This window comes from Oncorhynchus clarkii, chromosome 28, assembly GCF_045791955.1.
Source record: "Oncorhynchus clarkii lewisi isolate Uvic-CL-2024 chromosome 28, UVic_Ocla_1.0, whole genome shotgun sequence".
Classification (NCBI taxonomy): Eukaryota; Metazoa; Chordata; class Actinopteri; order Salmoniformes; family Salmonidae; genus Oncorhynchus; species Oncorhynchus clarkii.
In genome coordinates, this window is record NC_092174.1 from 48,217,726 (window position 1) to 48,238,281 (window position 20,556).

The following is a 20,556-nucleotide window of genomic DNA, read 5'->3' on the forward strand; positions in this document are numbered from 1 at the left end:
CTTCTAGAACAATAAATGTTTCTTTGTTGCAGTTCTAGGCGTTTTTATAATCCTTTTGATCATGTCTTAGATTGAGGCTTTTGGATAGTTGCAGTAGCTAGTGTTTCTGTTCATCTCACATGCCAAGTTAATCCGTGTCTGTTCATCTCACATGCCGAGTTAATCCGTGTCTGTAAATCTCACATGCCGAGTTAATCCGTGTCTGTTCATCTCACATGCCGAGTTAATCCATTTCTGTTCATCTCACATGCCGAGTTAAGCCATTTCTGTTCATCTCACATGCCGAGTTAAGCCATTTCTGTTCATCTCACATGCCGTGTTAAGCCATTTCTGTTCATCTCACATGCCGTGTTAAGCCATTTCTGTTCATCTCACATGCCGAGTTAAGCCATTTCTGTTCATCTCACATGTGTTGGTTCTGTTTACTTAACAAATAAGGAATACTCAACATGTGTGCACTTATAACTCATTAACAATTTTAATCAAAAAATACATCTGTAGACAGAAGTCCAAGATCAAACATCACACATACAACTGATGTCTCTCCTGAGTTCTGCCCCATAGGAAAAGTCCAAGTTGCTTTTGTCATGCTTGTAGTCAACCCCCTTGTGATGTCACTGCATACGTCATTACCTGCTACTCATCAGACCAAGCCTATGCATACACAGCTATACAAACTTGCAAGAGAGATACAATAGTTCCAGTGTTTTCTAAGGCCTCAGCAGTAAATGTCCCCAAGTTGATTTATAGAGGTCTGTCTGACTAGACTCTTATCTCTTCTACTCCCCTGAAAGACTTTGGAACAATTTTAAAACATTATAATGAATATATAAATATTGTTAATCTGTAGTCTAGGATCCTATAAATGTAGAGGAGGTGGGGTCCAATAGCCCCTCCCCTTCTATTAATACAACATAAGCATAATCAATTATTATAATACATCACTCATTTGGTGCAGCCCCTATCATGACCCCAATTTGACCCCATCACATGCCAAATTAATCCATGTCTGTTCATCTCAGATGCCAAGTTAATCAGCAATGGAAAGTGGTTTGTTGACTAATGGAACTCTTAGTTGTGAGGAGATGCATGAAGGTCTCTCCCAACCCACCTTAATTAGAGGGTATGCAATCATGTTTGACCCTATTTTTCCAATAACCACATTTTCTGCAGAAAAAAATAACTCACTTAAACTCAATTTCACACTGACTTGATCTTGGTCAAAATGTATTTTACAAAGAAAGGACGTATGATTGTTTTGAATATGTTAATTGAAATGAAAATATTAAATGATTTCTTGACTATTGGCATTTATATTAAGCTTCTTACATAAGGCTACTATAGTATAATACTGTTTAACAGAGTCCAATATCAATGTAGAAAAATAAGTTCTTTATCCTCAGCTTCTGTCTCCACTCCCATTGGATGGCAAGTCGAACGCAGAGGTGGGTGTAGGTGGAAGCCACTGTGTCTGATGAGGCATTGGTCTTTGAGGAGAGAGGTCCCTCCCCTCTGACCATCTCCTCCAATGAGTTTTGAGAACGAGGTTGAGGAGAGAGAGGGTTCAGTGAGAGAGGTCCCTCCCCTCTGACCATCTCCTCCAATGAGTTTTGAGAACGAGGTTGAGGAGAGAGAGGGTTCAGTAAGAGAGGTCCCTCCCCTCTGACCATCTCCTCCAATGAGTTTTGAGAACGAGGTTGAGGAGAGAGGGTTCAGTGAGAGAAAGACTACGTGAGAAAATCCTTTTCAGAATCCTCGCCTCCTTCTCAAAACCCATTAGATGAGAAAGCCAGAGGTCCCTCCCCCTCTGACCATCTCCTCCAATGAGTTTTGAGAACGAGGTTGAGGAGAGAGAGGGTTCAGTGAGAGAGGTCCCTCCCCTCTGACCATCCCCTCCAATGAGTTTTGAGAATGAGGTTGAGGAGAGAGGACTCAAGGAGTATGCAATTGAGATCCCCCCCCCCCAATTTACAGATTTGTTTCTCACTCCATTCCTGAAGGCCCCCCAGGGGGGTTGAGAGACCCTGCTCTAGACATCAGACAGCTAGCAGGGCAGTTTTAGTCGTTGTCCGTGCTGGATTTTGTGTCAGGGCTCGTTGGACATCATCTCCTTCCTGTTGTGGGTAGGGAACACACTGGACACAGCTGGTAGCGCCCCCTGGTGTGCTTCCACAGAATGCAGCTGTCGAAGGAACGACCTGGGGTGGAGGGGAGGATGAACAAGGGGGGTGAGTCCCAATTATCTCCTGAAGTGTATTCACTACTTCCCACAAATATAAAAGCATTGTATTGGTGGAGGCTTGAGCTTGTGGCAGTTTCCACCATATCTCCGATACCAGTCGTTTGCTTTCAAATCAGTGAGGAGAAGTGCACACTTTGAAGAAGGACAGGTAATTGGGACACGACTCGAGGGTTAGGGTACATGTAGTATCATTAGGACAGTGGCAAGTAGTTCTAATTTGGGTCAAAGCATGTACAACCTAAACAAACAGATCAAGGTTATTGACAAGGGACAAAGTGAAGGCTGGTGAACACGATTCAACAGAGGAATAACAGCAACCAGAAACACAGTGAAGCCACACTAGACTGACCTCTACTAAAACCCTCCAGACAGACCTCTACTAAAACACTTCAGACAGACCTCTCTACTAAAACCCTCCAGACAGACCTCTCTACTAAAACACTTCAGACAGACCTCTCTACTAAAACACTTCAGACAGAACTCTCTACTAAAACCCTCCAGACAGACCTCTACTAAAACACTTCAGACAGACGGTACCTCTGCAGGTACCGGGTCTGTGTGAATGCTTCTCTGCAGGTACCGGGTCTGTGTGAATGCTTCTCTGCAGGTACCGTTTTTTTTTCAACTGGTACCTGGGACCTTCAGACGAGTCTTGTGAAGCTTTTGGGCAGGGTAGCCTAGTGGTTAGAGTGTTGGACTAGTACCCGAAAGGTTGCAAGTTCAAATCCCCGAGCTGACAAGGTACAAATCTGTCATTCTGCCCCTGAACAGGCAGTTAACCCACTAGGCCGTCATTGAAAATAAGAATTGGTTCGTTGCCTCGTTGAATAAATAATAATCCTAGAGCAAAACAAACGACGTGTTCCTGAGCCCTTTAACAACAATGCAGAGGTTAAAAAGTAAGAAAACAGGCACCCACTTATGGAAACTCGTATCAGATTGCCTAATGACCCTACAGCTTATTCGAAAACATGCCACGGATGAAACTAGGCTATAGATACGTGCAGCTTGGGTTGCACTCGGTTGCATTGCAGTTGCGTATGAAAAACGGTGCTCCGCCCTCCTCGGTAAACTATCCTATCATGTGTGTCCTAATGTTATATTGGTCCGCGTTTACTGCGAGCTGATTGGATGAACCGGACCAGAGTGGGCGGGGGATCAGCAGAGGTTATAAAATGCCAGCCCTCATAGACGTTCGCTGCTTCCCGAAATAATCAACATCCGTTCAACAAAGGCATCGAAACGGCGTCAAGGCTGGACTAACACGGACAATAACGGGGTAAGCTAAATGAAATATCTGGTTTTATTATATGACATAAAGTTTGGGTTATCGACCGTGACGAATATGTTCCAGTTGTCAAGAGTTGAGTCAACTTCAACCCTATTGTAGTCTAGTTAACGCGGTTAGCCTGGCTAGCTAAAGTTACTGTTGGTGAACCTGACGTGTTTTTAAAAACAATGGAAGCTCAATGGACGTTAGACCTAGTTCAGTCTCGATACCTCTTTGGGTAATGTAGACATTATCAATGCGCTTTTACAATTTTTGTTGTTGAAAATATCAAGCGTTTGTGTTAACTTTTGTTTCATTTCAACTGTAACGTTAGTACACTCAAGTAAAATTTGAATGCTCTACCGTGTCCACTTGACTCGGTTATATCAGCTAGTGACCAATGTTTTACTGTCTCACACAGGAATCCCGTTTATAAATGAGCACTTAACCATCCAACAAACATCTATGTCAAGACTGCCAACGGACCACATCTAGCTGCCGTGTCTTCTGTCTCGCATTGGACCACAGTGACAGTGCATACCTAATCTAAAGCAGAGTATCGGTTTAACCAAGACCGACGTCCAGAATGGTTCAGAATAAGAATAACACCCCAGAAGTCACTGGCTTCCACCGCTCTTTTAATGTGAGTTGCTGTTTTTGTTTGTAATTACTGCTTCTAAAAGTCGTTAGCCAAATGTGTTTCTTAATTGATTAAAAGTATTGAAGAACCGACCTGATTCAAAGGCTGGAGGAACATGCATCGCATTATTGTGAACGGATGTTGCTCAGTCATTGCACGTCTTCTGTGTTAATTTTAGCCCAGTCAGTCGGTATCCAAGAAAAAGCTATTTCAGTCAGTGACAGCTAGGTATGTATACTTTCTTGGGGAGAGAGCAGAAGTGTAACTGTGGTGTCTCACGTTGGCCCTAGCCCAATATTAGACCTCCTAATTAATTGAGACAGGGTATTAGACAGGGGTTCCAATTTGTTTTGCCCCACAAACCCATTTTCATATCTGAAAGTTCTTGTGACCCTAACCATGTAAAAAAAAAAATTGTAATTAACAGCCCATGTTTACTTTTATATTTGGGGCTATGGCAGGCAATTGAAAAACATTTAAAAAAAATACGAGGTCAAATCATGGTGTCAGTGATCTTCAGGTCGGAAAGTCGGCGGTCTAGAAAGAGGCCCGAGTTGGATGACAAAAAGTATATTCCCAGTTGGAGCTTGTTTGTCTTCGGGGGTTCACAGTAGTCTGCATTAATGTTTAGAGGTGCCTTTGAGTCAGGAACTAAACTCCTCCATAGTGACAAGTAAATGCATTCGGTCTCATCACAGCTCGACCAGCTGTTCGATTTTACTTACAGGGATGTCAACCGAGCCAGGATCACAGTCAAACGGATTGGGAAGAAGGTCCCAATGTGCTCTTCCAAGCCTTGGAGGTGAGCAGTCATCACTGGTGTGGGACACGTACCGATGTTGTTTTCTGTTAGAAACATGCACAGCCGAGGGAAGGAGGCAAACCGAAACGTGCACAGCCGAGGGAAGGAGGCAAACCGAAACGTGCACAGCCGAGGGAAGGAGGCAAACCGAAACGTACACAGCCGAGGGAAGGAGGCATTGTTTGCTTTTGAAAGAGTCTCTCCTATAAGAATTTTATCCTCTGAATCCACTGATTCGGTCACTCATCTGTAGAATGTTTTTGAATTTCCCCTGCGTGCTTGCGTTGCGTTTGTTCAGGTCCCCAAATATCCCTGTTACATAGGCAAGGGGACACTCTCTTTTCATTACACAGAAAGTCAAGCAAGTTTTTAAAATATATTTCTTTAAAAACATCTATTGTGAATGACAACAGTTCCTCTAGCAATGTGAACATTTTTCCAAGTCTCCTCGTCGATAACCACCAAGCCTCTGTGAAATGGAATATGGTCATGCTCTAATCCCATATGGCCACATAGTTTTGCAAACAGGCGCGCAGTGGATGTGTTTAGATGTAGTTTACAATCCAAATTACCTGCCTCAGTATATTATCCTCCTGAATCTAGGGGGCACTATTTTCATTTTTGGGAAAAAAACGTCTCCAAGGTAAACGGGCTATTTTGTCAGGACAAGATGCTAGAATATGCATATAATTGACAGCTTAGGATAGAAAACACTCTAAAGTTTCCAAAACTGTAAAAATGTTGTCTGTGAGTATAACAGAACTGATATTGCAGGCGAAAGCCTGAGAAAAATCCAATCAGGAAGTGACTCTTATTTAGAAACCTCTGCGTTCCTGCCCTATTGAGCAGTGAAAGGGATATCAATCAGATTCCTTTTTCTATGGCTTCCCTAATGTGTCTAGTGTCACAATACATAGTTTCAGGCTTTTATTTTGAAAAATGAGCCTGAACGTCAACATTGCGTCAGTGGTCAGCTGAAGTCTGTGTTTTGTGCGTAAAGGACAAATGCGGCCATTGTTTCTCTCTCTCCTACCAAGAAGCCACCAGTTCCGGTTGATATATTATCGAATAGATATTTGAAAAATACCTTGAGGATTGATTATAAACAACGTTTGCCATGTTTCTGTCGATATTATGGAGCTAATTTGGAATATTTTTCAATAAACTTACACAAATGCTTGTCTTGCTTTGGCTGTAAAGCATATTTTCAAAATCTGAGATGACAGGGTGATTAACAAAAGGCTAAGCTGTGTTTCAATATATTTCACTTGTGATTTCATGAATAGGAATATTTTCTAGTAATATCTATGTCGGTTGCGTTATGCTAATTAGTGTCAGTTGATGACAACGCTCCCGGACCCGGGATGGGTAGTATCAAGAGGATATCGGATTTCTGTGCTCAGCTCTTTTGCCGCCAGTTGCTCTCTGTGTAGCATCCCCCTCAACATGTACTGTGCCCTCGTGAAGAGCATCCCCCTCAACATGTACTGTGCCCTCGTGAAGAGCATCCCCCTCAACATGTACTGTGGCCTCGTAAAAGAGCATCCCCCTCAACATTTACTGTGCCCCAGAAAGGGTTTTCAGACCCTTTCCACATTTTGTTACAACCCTAAGCACACAGCCAAGACCACGCAGGCGTGGCTATGGGACACGTCTCTGAATGTCTTTGAGTGGCCCAGCCAGAGCCCGGACTTGAACCCGAACTAACATCTCTGGAGAGACTTGAAAATAGCTGTGCAGCGACGCTCCCCATCCAACCTGGGGGAACTTGAGAGGATCTGCAGAGAAGAATGGGAGACACTCCGCAAATACAGGTGTGCCAAGCTTGTAGCGTCATACCCAAGAAGACTTGAGGCTGTAATCGCTGCCAAAGGTGCTTCAACAAAGTACTGAGTAAAGAGTCTGAATAGTGTTTTTTTTTTTCAGTTGTCTTTCTAATTTGACAAAAATGTCTGAATCGGTTTTTGCTTTGTTATTATGGAGTTGTGTGTAGATTGATGAGGGAAAAAACAAATGTATTTTAGAATAAGGCTGTAAAAGTCAAGGGGGCTGAATACCTTGTGAAGGCACTGCAGAGAAAACAAAAGTCAATGCATGGGCATTTCAGCCCTCACAGCGAAAGTCCATTTGGACAGCATAAGCTGGGAGCTTGAGTCGTTCGGTCAGTTTCCTCTTGACTGCTAACAATAACTGTTAGATTAAGAATTTATGCTTTCTGACAAAGGTATTGCTGTGAGTTTCTGTGCCTCTGGACCATATACACCCCCCCCCCCCACCCTGTCACAGAACCATTTAGCAGGTAGGTTAGTCATTGGACCATATACCCCCCACCCTACCCTGTCACAGAACCATTTAGCAGGTAGGTTAGTCATTGGACCATATACCCCCCCCACCCTGTCACAGAACCGTTTAGCAGGTAGGTTGGTCATTGGACCATATACCCCCCCCCCCCACCCCACCCCCCTGTCACAGAACCGTTTAGCAGGTAGGTTAGTCATTGGACCATACCTCCCCCACCCCCCTGTCACAGAACCGTTTAGCAGGTAGGTTAGTCATTGGACCATACCTCCCCCACCCTACCCTGTCACAGAACCATTTAGCAGGTAGGGTAGTCATTGGACCATATACCCCCCCCCCCCCCCACCCCCCTGTCACAGAACCGTTTAGCAGGTAGGTTGGTCATTGGACCATATACACCCCCCCCCCCCCCCACCCCCCCCCCCCACCCTGTCACAGAACTGTTTAGCAGGTAGGTTGGTCAATGGACCATACCTCCCCCACCCCACCCTGTCACAGAACCATTTAGCATGTAGGTTGGTCAATGGACCATATACCCCCCCCCCCCCCCACCCTGTCACAGAACCGTTTAACAGGTAGGGTAGTCATTGGACCATATACCACCCCCCCACCCCCCTGTCACAGAACCGTTTAGCGGGTAGGGTAGTCATTGGACCATATACCCCCCCTGTTCCTATCAAATGCCCTTTTTAATAAATTATTCAGAGGTCTAATATTGGTTTAATGTTTTGTCATAGAGCTCTATTGCTCTTAATGACACCTCTGCTTCTTCTACAGGCCACTCTTGGCTATGACAACCTAAATATGGCCCGGGCTTCAGGAGAAGGATATGTTCAGTTTAATCTGGAGGTCAGCCAGGGTCTGAAGAGTTGGTTTGGACTAAATCGGTGTCTTGACCCGTGGAGCAATGATTAGCCATTCCTGCTGCTTCAAATGGCCTTGTGATGTGAATGACTCTCCTCTAGGCTGTGTCAAACTCAAAGCCTGGTCTGTTTCTGTTCCTCCCTTAGGTCCAAAACCCGTTCAATTCTGAAGATTATACCAAAACAGACTCCAGTCTCCACGAGTCAAACTTACATTTAGATTGTCCCCCAAGACCTGGTAAGTTCCTGGCATCAAAGTCCCTTTGATTTGGGATTTACTGTTTCTGATTTGATTTTCACACACAGGCACACACACACACACACGCACACCGGCCATCTGACTCGTAGTAACCTTGCTCTGAGGATATCATCACTATGTCTGTCAGTCAAAGTTCAGTCCTGATTAGATGGGTGACGCTGGCATATCATATCCTACCTCTGCTGCTTTCATCTGCCTGATAACAGAACTACCGTCACAACTCTCCCCGGGCCCGGTTTCCCAAAACCATCTTAAGGCTGAATTCATCGCTAGTCTTCATAGGAGCATCGTTATCTCTGCCTTGGTTCCCAAAATAATCGTTATTAACATTGCACTTGAAAAGGCTTGTAATCTAACGCCTGCCCCATACCACTCGTAGAACAGCGTAGTCGGTCATTAGAAGTCTGTCTCTGTGACCAGCGATTACTTCAGAACAAAGTTGCCTACAAATACAAAGTTGTCATATCACCGCACAATTGATGCAAAACGAGATGACAGTAGGCGGGGATGGCGGTAGGCTGTGGGCGGGGATGGCGGTAGGCGGGGATGGCGGTAGGCTGTGGGCGGGGATGGCGGTAGGCGGGGATGGCTGTGGGCGGGGATGGCGGTAGGCTGTGGGCGGGGATGGCGGTAGGCTGTGGGCGGGGATGGCGGTAGGCGGGGATGGCGGTAGGCTGTGGGCGGGGATGGAGGTAGGCTGTGGGCGGGGATGGAAGTAGGCGGGGATGGCGGTAGGCTGTTGGCGGGGATGGCGGTAGGCGGGGATGGCGGTAGAGTGTGGGTGGGGATGGCGGTAGGCTGTGGGCGGGGATGGCGGTAGGCTGTTGGCGGGGATGGCGGTAGGCGGGATGGCGGTAGAGTGTGGGTGGGGATGGCGGTAGGCTGTTGGCGGGGATGGCGGTAGGCGGGGATGGCGGTAGGCTGTGGGCGGGGATGGCGGTAGGCGGGGATGGCGGTAGAGTGTGGGTGGGGATGGCGGTAGGCTGTGGGCGGGGATGGCGGTAGGCTGTGGGCGGGGATGGCGGTAGGCTGTTGGCGGGGATGGCGGTAGGCGGGGATGGCGGTAGGCTGTTGGCGGGGATGGCGGTAGGCGGGGATGGCGGTAGAGTGTGGGTGGGGATGGCGGTAGGCTGTGGGCGGGGATGGCGGTAGGCTGTGGGCAGGGGATGGAAGTAGGCGGGGATGGCGGTAGGCTGTGGGCGGGGATGGAGAAAAGCTGATCCGAGAGCAGTGTGCCGTTTCTTTTCGATCCTGGAACTTCTGCAACGACCCACTTAGTGACCATCCTCCCATTCTGTACCCAGGATGTGTTGTTGTGCCATCTCCATTCTGTCCTCTCTCTCCCGCTCTCTTCTGAAGACACTCAACCAGCTGGCCTGTGACTCTGGATGAATGCCATCAACTGTCCCCCCGTTTGCACAATGTCCCTCATCTCCTATCCTCCTCCCTCCTTAGACATGCCAGCCAGCCAGCCGATTAACATCCCAGATGCCAAGAAGAGGACCAAGAAGAAGAAGAGATGCAGGGCCACCGACAGCTTCACAGGACGATTCCAAGGCAAGTCAATAGAAAATTATTTATATATATTTTTTTTTTACAAAAGCTCTTGACGAAGGCCGTGAGTCCGATACGGAAAGCTCTGACGGAGGCCGCGAGGCCGATGCGGAAAGCTCTGACGGAGGCCGCGAGGCCGATGCGGAAAGCTCTGACGGAGGCCGCGAGGCCGATGCGGAAAGCTCTGACGGAGGCCGCGAGGCCGATGCGGAAAGCTCTGACGGAGGCCGCGAGGCCGATGCGGAAAGCTCTGACGGAGGCCGCGAGGCCGATGCGGAAAGCTCTGACGGAGGCCGCGAGGCCGATGCGGAAAGCTCTGACGGAGGCCGCGAGGCCGATGCGGAAAGCTCTGACGGAGGCCGCGAGGCCGATGCGGAAAGCTCTGACGGAGGCCGCGAGGCCGATGCGGAAAGCTCTGACGGAGGCCGCGAGGCCGATGCGGAAAGCTCTGACGGAGGCCGCGAGGCCGATGCGGAAAGCTCTGACGGAGGCCGCGTGGCCGATGCGGAAAGCTCTGACGGAGGCCGCGAGGCCGATGCGGAAAGCTCTGACGGAGGCCGCGAGGCCGATGCGGAAAGCTCTGACGGAGGCCGCGAGGCCGATGCGGAAAGCTCTGACGGAGGCCGCGAGGCCGATGCGGAAAGCTCTGACGGAGGCCGCGAGGCCGATGCGGAAAGCTCTGACGGAGGCCGCGAGGCCGATGCGGAAAGCTCTGACGGAGGCCGCGAGGCCGATGCGGAAAGCTCTGACGGAGGCCGCGAGGCCGATGCGGAAAGCTCTGACGGAGGCCGCGAGGCCGATGCGGAAAGCTCTGACGGAGGCCGCGAGGCCGATGCGGAAAGCTCTGACGGAGGCCGCGAGGCCGATGCGGAAAGCTCTGACGGAGGCCGCGAGGCCGATGCGGAAAGCTCTGACGGAGGCCGCGAGGCCGATGCGGAAAGCTCTGACGGAGGCCGCGAGGCCGATGCGGAAAGCTCTGACGGAGGCCGCGAGGCCGATGCGGAAAGCTCTGACGGAGGCCGCGAGGCCGATGCGGAAAGCTCTGACGGAGGCCGCGAGGCCGATGCGGAATACAACAGGTGTAGGTAGACCTTACAGTGAATTGCTGAAAACAAGCCCTTAACCAACAATGCAGTTCAGAAAAATGACCTTAACCTGTCTAGGGCTGGCAGAACCCCCCCCCGCAACAGCCAGTGAAAGTGCAGGGCGCCAAATTCAAAACAACAAAAATCTCCTAATTAAAATTCCTCAAAATACAAGTATTTGACACCATTTTAAAGATTACAATTCTCGTTAATCCAGCCACAGTGTCTAATTTCAAAAATGATTTACAGCGAAAGCACCACAAACGATTGCTAGGTCGCCACCAACTCAGAGAAAAACACAGCCATTTTTCCAGCCAAAGAGAGGACTCACGAAAAGCAGAAATAGAAAATTAATCACTGACTTTTGATGATCTTCATCAGATGACACTCATAGGACTTCATTGTTACACAATACATGTGTGTTTTGTTTGATAAAGTTCATATTTATATAAAAAAATCTAAGTGTACATTGGCGCGTTACATTAGGTAGTTCTAAAACATGCGGAGATTGTGCAGAGAGCCACGTCAATTTACAGAAATACTCATAATTAACATTGATAAAGATACGACTATTATACATGGGACTTTAGATAAACTTCTTAATGCAACCGCTGTCAGATTTCAAAAAAACTTTACAGAGAAAGCAAACCATGCAATAATCTGAGTACAGCCTTTAGACAACAAAGCAGCCAAAAAGATACCCGCTATGTTGGGTAGTCAACATTATTCAGAAATAGCATTTTAAATATTCACTTACCTTTGATTATCTTCATCAGAATGCACTCCCAGGAATCCCAGTTCCACCTTAAATGTTTGATTTGTTCGATAATGTCCATCAGTTATGTCCAACTATCTTCTTTTGTTAGGGCGTTTGGTCAACAAATCCAAAAGCGCGTTCAGGTCACGTCGGACGAAAGGTTCAAAAGGTCCTGAGCTCAATTTATAGTCTCATAGCAAAGGGTCTGAATACTTATTTAAATAAGGTTTTGTATTTGTAATAAATTAACATGAATCATTATGGGGTATTGTGTGTGGATTGGTGAGGGGGAAAAATAATATCATTTTTGAATAAGGCTGTAACGTAACAAAGTTTGTAATTGGTCTGAATACGTTCCAAATGCACTGTACATAGTGACGCTCCTGTATTTTGATAGCATGTTAATATTCTGTCATCAGATGTATACGTGCTGCAGACGGAGGTGCTGGGCGAGGGGGCCTATGCTGTCGTCCAGACCTGCATCAACCTCATCACCCAGAAGGAATATGCTGTCAAGGTACTGTTCTCTGCCTCACCCTCTCTCTGCCTCACCCTCTCTCTGCCTCACCCTCTCTCTGCCTCACCCTCTCTCTGCCTCACCCTCTCTCTGCCTCACCCTCTCTCTGCCTCTCCCTCTCTCGGCCTCAGACATGAATAAAGTATAAATGACAGTGTGCTACTTTATTTCCCCACGGTTGGTATCTGTTAGTCTACAGCACCTTGTTCATGTTGTAAGACGTCAGAGGTTTGGATATCAACACAAGGCTTAGACTGCTGCCGGGCCACGTGTTGCGCACTGCTCTTACCTTCGTCTGGAACTGAACTAGGGACTGGATACCATGTGACTTTTCATTCTCTGCTACCTGGAAAACTAGCCCTGAGCTGTGTCCCAAATGGTATCCCATTCAGTACACTACTCACTATGTAGTGAATGGGGGGAGGGCAGTTGGGATGCAACTCTAGATACTCCCTGTGTTTCATCAAACATGTACACAAACTTCCTTCAGACTGTTGGGGAATATCTAGGCCGTGTGGGAAGACTCGGTGCAGATTTGAAGTGGTTAGGTATGTTTTTTTTGTGGTAGCTGTGAGATGTGCGTGGTGTGCCCTGTAGCCAGTGTGTTATTTACATGGTAGCTGTGAGATGTGCGTGGTGTGCCCTGTAGCCAGTGTGTTATTTACATGGTAGCTGTGAGATGTGGTCATCACTGCATGGTGTGCCCTGTAGCCAGTGTGTTATTTACATGGTAGCTGTGAGATGTGGTCATCACTGCGTGGTGTGCCCTGTAGCCAGTGTGTTATTTACATGGTAGCTGTGAGATGTGGTCATCACTGCATGGTGTGCCCTGTAGCCAGTGTGTTATTTACATGGTAGCTGTGAGATGTGGTCATCACTGCATGGTGTGCTCTGTAGCCAGTGTGTTATTTACATGGTAGCTGTGAGATGTGGTCATCACTGCATGGTGTGCCCTGTAGCCAGTGTGTTATTTACATGGTAGCTGTGAGATGTGGTCATCACTGCATGGTGTGCCCTGTAGCCAGTGTGTTATTTACATGGTAGCTGTGAGATGTGGTCATCACTGCGTGGTGTGCTCTGTAGCCAGTATGTTATTTAAATGGTAGCTGTGAGATGTGGTCATCACTGCATGGTGTGCCCTGTAGCCAGTGTGTTATTTACATGGTAGCTGTGAGATGTGGTCATCACTGCGTGGTGTGCCCTGTAGCCAGTGTGTTATTTACATGGTAGCTGTGAGATGTGGTCATCACTGCATGGTGTGCCCTGTAGCCAGTGTGTTATTTACATGGTAGCTGTGAGATGTGGTCATCACTGCATGGTGTGCCCTGTAGCCAGTGTGTTATTTACATGGTAGCTGTGAGATGTGGTCATCACTGCATGGTGTGCTCTGTAGCCAGTATGTTATTTAAATGGTAGCTGTGAGATGTGGTCATCACTGCATGGTGTGCTCTGTAGCCAGTATGTTATTTAAATGGTAGCTGTGAGATGTGGTCATCACTGTGTGGGGTGCCCTATAGCCAGTGTGTTATCAAGCCCTCCAGTAGTGTTGTTGCTATAGTCTGTTGTCCTGCAGCTGCTGCTAACTCAGCACTAACTTCCTCTTGTGATTGTTCTGAACCTCAGGCCTTGTCTTTCAGCCAATCACAGCCAAGGGTGGGTGATCATTTTCTCCTTTTTCATCCCCTCCCATTCGCTGTCAAGGCTTCCAATGACATGGAACAGAATGTACAACCTGCAGAGGGAGGAACGGAGCCAGGGAGGGGTGGTGTTGAGAGGATCAGAGAGGGGTGGTGTTGAGAGGATCAGAGAGGGGTGGTGTTGAGAGGATCAGAGAGGGGTGGTGTTGAGAGGATCAGAGAGGGGTGGTGTTGAGAGGATCAGAGAGGGGTGGTGTTGAGAGGATCAGAGAGGGGTGGTGTTGAGAGGATCAGAGAGGGGTGGTGTTGAGAGGATCAGGGAGGGGTGGTGTTGAGAGGGAGGAACAGGGAGGGGTGGTGTTGAGAGGGAGGAACAGGGAGGGGTGGTGTTGAGAGGGAGGAACAGGGAAGGGTTGGTGTTAAGAGGGAGGATCAGAGAGGGGTGGTGTTGAGAGGATCAGAGAGGGGTGGTGTTGAGAGGATCAGAGAGGGGTGGTGTTGAGAGGATCAGAGAGGGGTGGTGTTGAGAGGATCAGGGAGGGGTGGTGTTGAGAGGGAGGAACAGGGAGGGGTGGTGTTGAGAGGGAGGAACAGGGAGGGGTGGTGTTGAGAGGGAGGAACAGGGAAGGGTTGGTGTTAAGAGGGAGGAACAGGGAGGGGTGGTGTTGAGAGGGAGGAACAGGGAGGGGTGGTGTTGAGAGGGAGGATCAGGGAGGGGTGGTGTTGAGAGGGAGGATCAGGGAGGGGTGGTGTTGAGAGGGAGGATCAGGGAGGGGTGGTGTTGAGAGGGAGGATCAGGGAGGGGTGGTGTTGAGAGGGAGGATCAGGGAGGGGTGGTGTTGAGAGGGAGGATCAGGGAGGGGTGGTGTTGAGAGGGAGGATCAGGGAGGGGTGGTGTTGAGAGGGAGGATCAGGGAGGGGTGGTGTTGAGAGGGAGGATCAGGGAGGGGTGGTGTTGAGAGGGAGGATCAGGGAGGGGTGGTGTTGAGAGGAACAGGGAGCCAGGGATATAGGGCTCTGGTCAGAAGTAGGGAATAGGGTTCCATAGGGCTCTGGTCAGAAGTAGGGAATAGGGTTCCATAGGGCTCTGGTCAGAAGTAGGGAATAGGGTTCCATAGGGCTGTGGTCAGAAGTAGGGAATAGGCTTCCATAGGGCTGTGGTCAGAAGTAGTGCACTATGTAGGGAATAGGGTGCTATTTGGGATCTTGCCATGTTCTGCATGTCTCTTACTGGGCCAGGGAATTTGAAACAGGCCTTTGTCCTCATGCAGGCTGCTGCTGGTAGGGTTACATAAGTTGATTCAACCAACTGACTCCCTCTGGCAGTTTCTCTGCTATTATGAAATGTCCTCTACTAAAGCAGTTCAACAACAAGTTCAGATCACATCCCTGACTTGTCCTCTAGAGAGAAAAAACATTTCTTCATAGGTCAAATAAAACCAGATGATTTTGGTCTGATAAACACCGCTCTAGCTTCCGCTGCTGAAGTGCGACATTGGCAGATGTGATGGATTGAGACCCAGCCGGTGGAAAAACAAACCAATCACCATGCGACATCGGCAGATGTGATGGATTGAGACCCAGCCGGTGGAAAAACAAACCAATCACCATGCGACATCGGCAGATGTGATGGATTGAGACCCAGCCGGTGGAAAAACAAACCAATCACCATGCGACATCGGCAGATGTGATGGATTGAGACCCAGCCGGTGGAAAAACAAACCAATCACCATGCGACATCGGCAGATGTGATGGATTGAGACCCAGCCGGTGGAAAAACAAACCAATCACCATGCGACATCGGCAGATGTGATGGATTGAGACCCAGCCGGTGGAAAAACAAACCAATCACCATGCGACATCGGCAGATGTGATGGATTGAGACCCAGCCGGTGGAAAAACAAACCAATCACCACGCGACATCGGCAGATGTGATGGATTGAGACCCAGCCGGTGGAAAAACAAACCAATCACCAGCTTAAACTGACTGATTTTTATGGGGATTTTTTAAAATGATGCTTATTCCATTTCTGTGGCGATGAGGACATTGACCTTAGTGGGTTTAAAACTTGATAATGTATCCATCTTTCCAAATGTTGTCACCTGCTATGGGGACTAAATCCCTTCATGTGTTTCCATTCTGTAGGTCCTACCCCATTTATTCGACTGGACGATTGTTTAGTTGATAGGCAGTTGGTCAACAGATTTTGTTGTTGTTGTTGAGCAGTGGCACACGAGACGGCAGTCTGGTTCACGGCCGTCTGGTTCACGGCCGTCTGGTTCACGGCCGTCTGGTTCACGGCCGTCTGGTTCACGGCCGTCTGGTTCACGGCTGTGTGAGTGGACTAATCCATTGTGGAGGACGCTGGGATGGCCCACCAGTATCACCAGTAGTACATTGACCATTAATTACCATAATCTACCATATTTGTTTGGTTGCTGTAATTTCTGTTAATTCATTCAATATATTATTATTACAGTCTTGCTGTTCTCATTGTAGGAGTGGACACGCGTTGGCAGAGCGCACAACCAAGGCTACACTTGTGAGGAAAATGTTTTGGTTTAGTTCATTCCATTTACGAGTTGTCAATTCATTAATTGTCTTTTGTTGTTCTGCGCTCCTGTCAATCACGAGTGAGGACACGCACCTGATTACACTTAGAACTATGCCTAGGTTACCTGGCCTGTGGGTGACTGTAGGCCCGTGGGGTGACTGTAGGCCCGTGGGGTGACTGTAGGCCCGTGGGGTGACTGTAGGCCCGTGGGGTGACTGTAGGCCCGTGGGGTGACTGTAGGCCCGTGGGGTGACTGTAGGCCCGTGATTGTAGGCCTGTGAATGTGTCCATATGGAGATCTGATCAGAAACACTATCACTGTGGCGCGTCTCAGTCACTTCTTCGCCTCAAAAAGCTAGTAAACAAACTGTTTATTTTTTTTACATCCATTGAGAATGCCAACAGTTCATCAACGTAGCCTATTAGAAAAATCGTTCTAGCAGGCTCCCTTTCCATAACCATTCAGCATGAAAAGTGAAAAATGTTAATTCTCTGATCCAGTGGAAATGTCATAAAATAGACCTTCCTGTTTACTTCTTATCCCTTGCTCAAATAGCCTATAGCCGTGTCTCTGTCGTGGGAATGCTGAGGGCCCAGAATATTTTTTATGCCGGTTTGCTAGCAAGCTTCAGGCCAGACCCAAATGTTTCAAGTTCCTTGCAGACAGACCATGCATAGCCAATGTGATATTTATTTTTATCCGGAAATGTTCTACCTGCGGGCTGCAATTTTTTTATATATATTTTTATAACTTGTTGTATTTTACCTCCTCCTCCCCAATTTCGATATGGTCTCATTGCTGCGACTCCTTAACGGGCTTGGGAGGCGAAGGTCGAGTCATGCGTCCTCGAAACATGAACCCACTAAACTACGCCCACTTAACCCGGAACTAAGGTGTCAGATGAAACACAGTTCAACTGGCTACCGGGGTCCGCCTGCAGGAGCCCGACCCGCCACAAGTAGTCGCTAGAGCGCGATGAGCCAAGTAAAGCCCCCCCTTGGACAAACAGTCCTCAAACCCGGACGACGCTGAGCCAATTTTTACACCGCCCTATGGGACTTCCGATCACGGCCTGTTGTGCTACAGCCCGGGATCAAACCCGGGTCTGTAGTGATGCCTCTTCCACTGCGATGCAGTGCCTTAGACCGCTGCACCACTCGGGAGGCCCTTATTTGTTGCATTTATGTAGGCTATTTTTACATATTGCCAACAGAAGTTATCTTTTAGATTTGTATATTATTATTTAGATATCATTTTGATTAACCACATGACATTGATTTTTGAGCTATGAAGACTTTATTATGAATTAAATAAAACTTCCACGAAAATGTGCACATGAAAATCATAACTGGCTTGCAGATCAGTAGAAATGGTAGGATAACTTGGCACTTCAAATGGAGAAGGTTGTAGACCGCTGGTGTAGTCGGTTACTGGTAACGTCAGGAACATCATGGCAGAATCTGCCAAGGCCAGCAACAGCAGCTATATTGATCTCTGGCTCCCTCTTGAGTCATTTTGTCTTGATTTTTAATTAAAGCATCAGGCGAAGAAGCCTAATTATAGTATATTATAGTATTCCTGCATTTAACCCAACCCCTCTGAATCAGAGGTGCGGGAGCAACCTTGCGGTTACTGGGCCCGATGCTCCTACCGGACAGGCTACCCTCCAGGCTACCCTCCAGGCTACCGGCCAGGCTACCTGCCTCCCCATTTGTGACGTACTTCTCTGTATCAAGACTTGTTACTGTTTTGAACAAGTAATTGCAGCTTTTGTTAGTTAGCTCCTGCTGTCATTCTGTTTCCTCAGGCAGATGGCTGGTAGTTTGAAGAAAGGGAAGGCTCCATGGTAACCTTCTCTTCCAGTCAGACAGTCCCTAGAGACATCAGCTGACTGCGTCTGTTTGCCTAAGTGTGGCCCACTAGTAACTTGGTGTTCGTGTAATTATGTGTTGATACAATTGGAAAATGGATTAGAAGCAGGAGCATATGGAGTGCATGGTTAGGCAACAAATGAGTTTCAACTCGCTGCTGACTCAGGCCCCTGATGCGGTGTGCTTGTGTGAGCGAGCAGTGGACTGCTGTCTGTACTACTTCCTGACAACCCTTTCAGCCCACAATAGAAAGCCCCCCCCCCCCCCCCCAAATGGCAGCCGGCAGGTCACTCAGGCCGTTAATAGGCTACACGAGAAGTCTGCAACTTTTCCTCATGTGGAATGCCAATTCTTCTGGCCATTTCTCCCGATCTGCGTGCCAGGTATGTTTTTCGTAACCACATTTTCATGTAGTATTTAATTTATATTACACCACAGCATTGTTGAATTCTCGTTTGTGATTGGTTAGAAGGGCATTCTAGAATGGACATTATAACCAGATAACCAACGGTACAGTTGGAGAAGATGTCGGGACACCTTGCAATCATGATGCAATAAGCATTACAGCCTGCAGGTGAAAATGATCTTGAAGAAAATAAATGTCCTTTAAATCACATTCGCTACGCATGGCCTGTCTGCAACGAACCAGAAACATTTATAACATTGATGGTCAGGCCCGAAGCCCTAGCAAATTTGCAACATTGTTTAAAGCATTCTTGGCCCTCAGTTTCCTGCACCCCCTCTAACCACTAGGCTCCCCGGCCCCCCCTCTAACCACTAGGCTCCCCGGCCCCCCCTCTAACCACTAGGCTCCCCGGCCCCCCCTCTAACCACTAGGCTCCCCGGCCCCCCCCTCTAACCACTAGGCTCCCCGGCCCCCCCTCTAACCACTAGGCTCCCCGGCCCCCCCTCTAACCACTAGGCTCCCCGGCCCCCCCCTCTAACCACTAGGCTCCCCGGCCCCCCCCTCTAACCACGAGACTACCTGCCCCCTCTAACCACGAGACTACCTGCCCCCTCTAACCACGAGACTACCTGCCCCCTCTAACCACGAGACTACCTGCCCCCTCTAACCACTAGGCTCCCTGCCCCCCGCCTCTAACCACTAGGCTGCCTGCCCCCCCGCCTCTAACCACTAGGCTCCCTGCCCCCCCCCCCCCTCTAACCACTAGGCTCCCTGCCCCCCCCCCCTAACCACTTGGCTCCCTGCCCCCCCCCCCCCCTCTCTAACCACGAGACTACCTGCCCCCTCTAACCACTAGGCTCCCCGGCCCCCCCTCTAACCACTAGGCTCCCCGGCCCCCCCTCTAACCACTAGGCTCCCCGGCCCCCCCTCTAACCACTAGGCTCCCCGGCCCCCCCTCTAACCACTAGGCTCCCCGGCCCCCCCTCTAACCACGAGACTACCTGCCCCCCCTCTAACCACTAGGCTCCCTGCCCCCCCCTCTATCCACTTGGCTCCCTGCCCCCCCCTCTAACCACTAGGCTCCCTGCAGCTGCCTCAGTAGCTGGTCAGGGAAGGCCACCATGTCTTCCTCTGATAGATGTGGAGTCAGACTGCTCTGGGACCGTTGGCCCCATTCATCGTTAACAAGGTGGTGCTCATGAGTCAGTCAAGGGTTGGCCCGGAGGACTGAGGATATATTTCAACGTCTGTAACCAGTGGAGCTCCCATTTTCTGCCTGAGCCTTAAGTCATCAATAAAGTAGCAAACACAGATTTATTGCATTAATATTGTAATATTTTAGTTTTTCCTGTAATTTCCTAGTATTTAATTTTTCAATGGTCAGTAGAACAGGGCCCATAGGTATGAGTGTAACAGTATAACTTTAAACCGTCCCCTCGCCCATACCCGGGCGCGAACCAGGGACCTTCTGCAAACATCAACAGTCACCCTCGAAGCTTCGTTACCCATCGCTCCACAAAAGCCGCGGCCCTTGCAGAGCAAGGGGAACTACTACTTCAAGGTCTCAGAGCAAGTGACGTCACTGATTGAAACGCTATTTAGCGCCCACGCTAACTAAGCTAGCCGTTTCACATCCGTTACATGAGGGCAATTCAAGAATGGGAAAGTAACATCTCTATACATTTGATGCTGGCATTCCTTTGGGGAGAACCCTGCACTGATGATCGACTTTCTAGACACAGTAGGATGGCTCTGCTTGGCTCATTCCTTCAATTAGAGCCCATTATTCTCTAATATGA

General features: G+C 48.6%; 1 protein-coding gene across 3 annotated transcripts in view; it reads left to right on the plus strand.

Moving 5' to 3' along the window:
- The first annotated feature begins 3,401 nt into the window (after positions 1–3,401).
- LOC139387585 (MAP kinase-interacting serine/threonine-protein kinase 2-like) overlaps positions 3,402–20,556 on the plus strand; it is a 42,650-nt gene continuing 25,495 nt past the window's right edge. For 2 of the 3 annotated variants that reach the window (XR_011629193.1, XM_071133927.1), the window contains exons 1-5: positions 3,402–3,521; positions 3,934–4,155; positions 8,263–8,353; positions 9,830–9,931; positions 12,190–12,287. Coding sequence is in view for 2 of the 3 variants with exons in the window: in XM_071133927.1 (XP_070990028.1) it covers positions 4,099–4,155; positions 8,263–8,353; positions 9,830–9,931; positions 12,190–12,287 (348 nt within the window). In the remaining variant the exon portion in view is untranslated. The remainder of the gene's footprint in view (positions 3,522–3,933; positions 4,156–8,262; positions 8,354–9,829; positions 9,932–12,189; positions 12,288–20,556) is intronic. The other variant, XM_071133928.1, reaches the window with a different exon arrangement.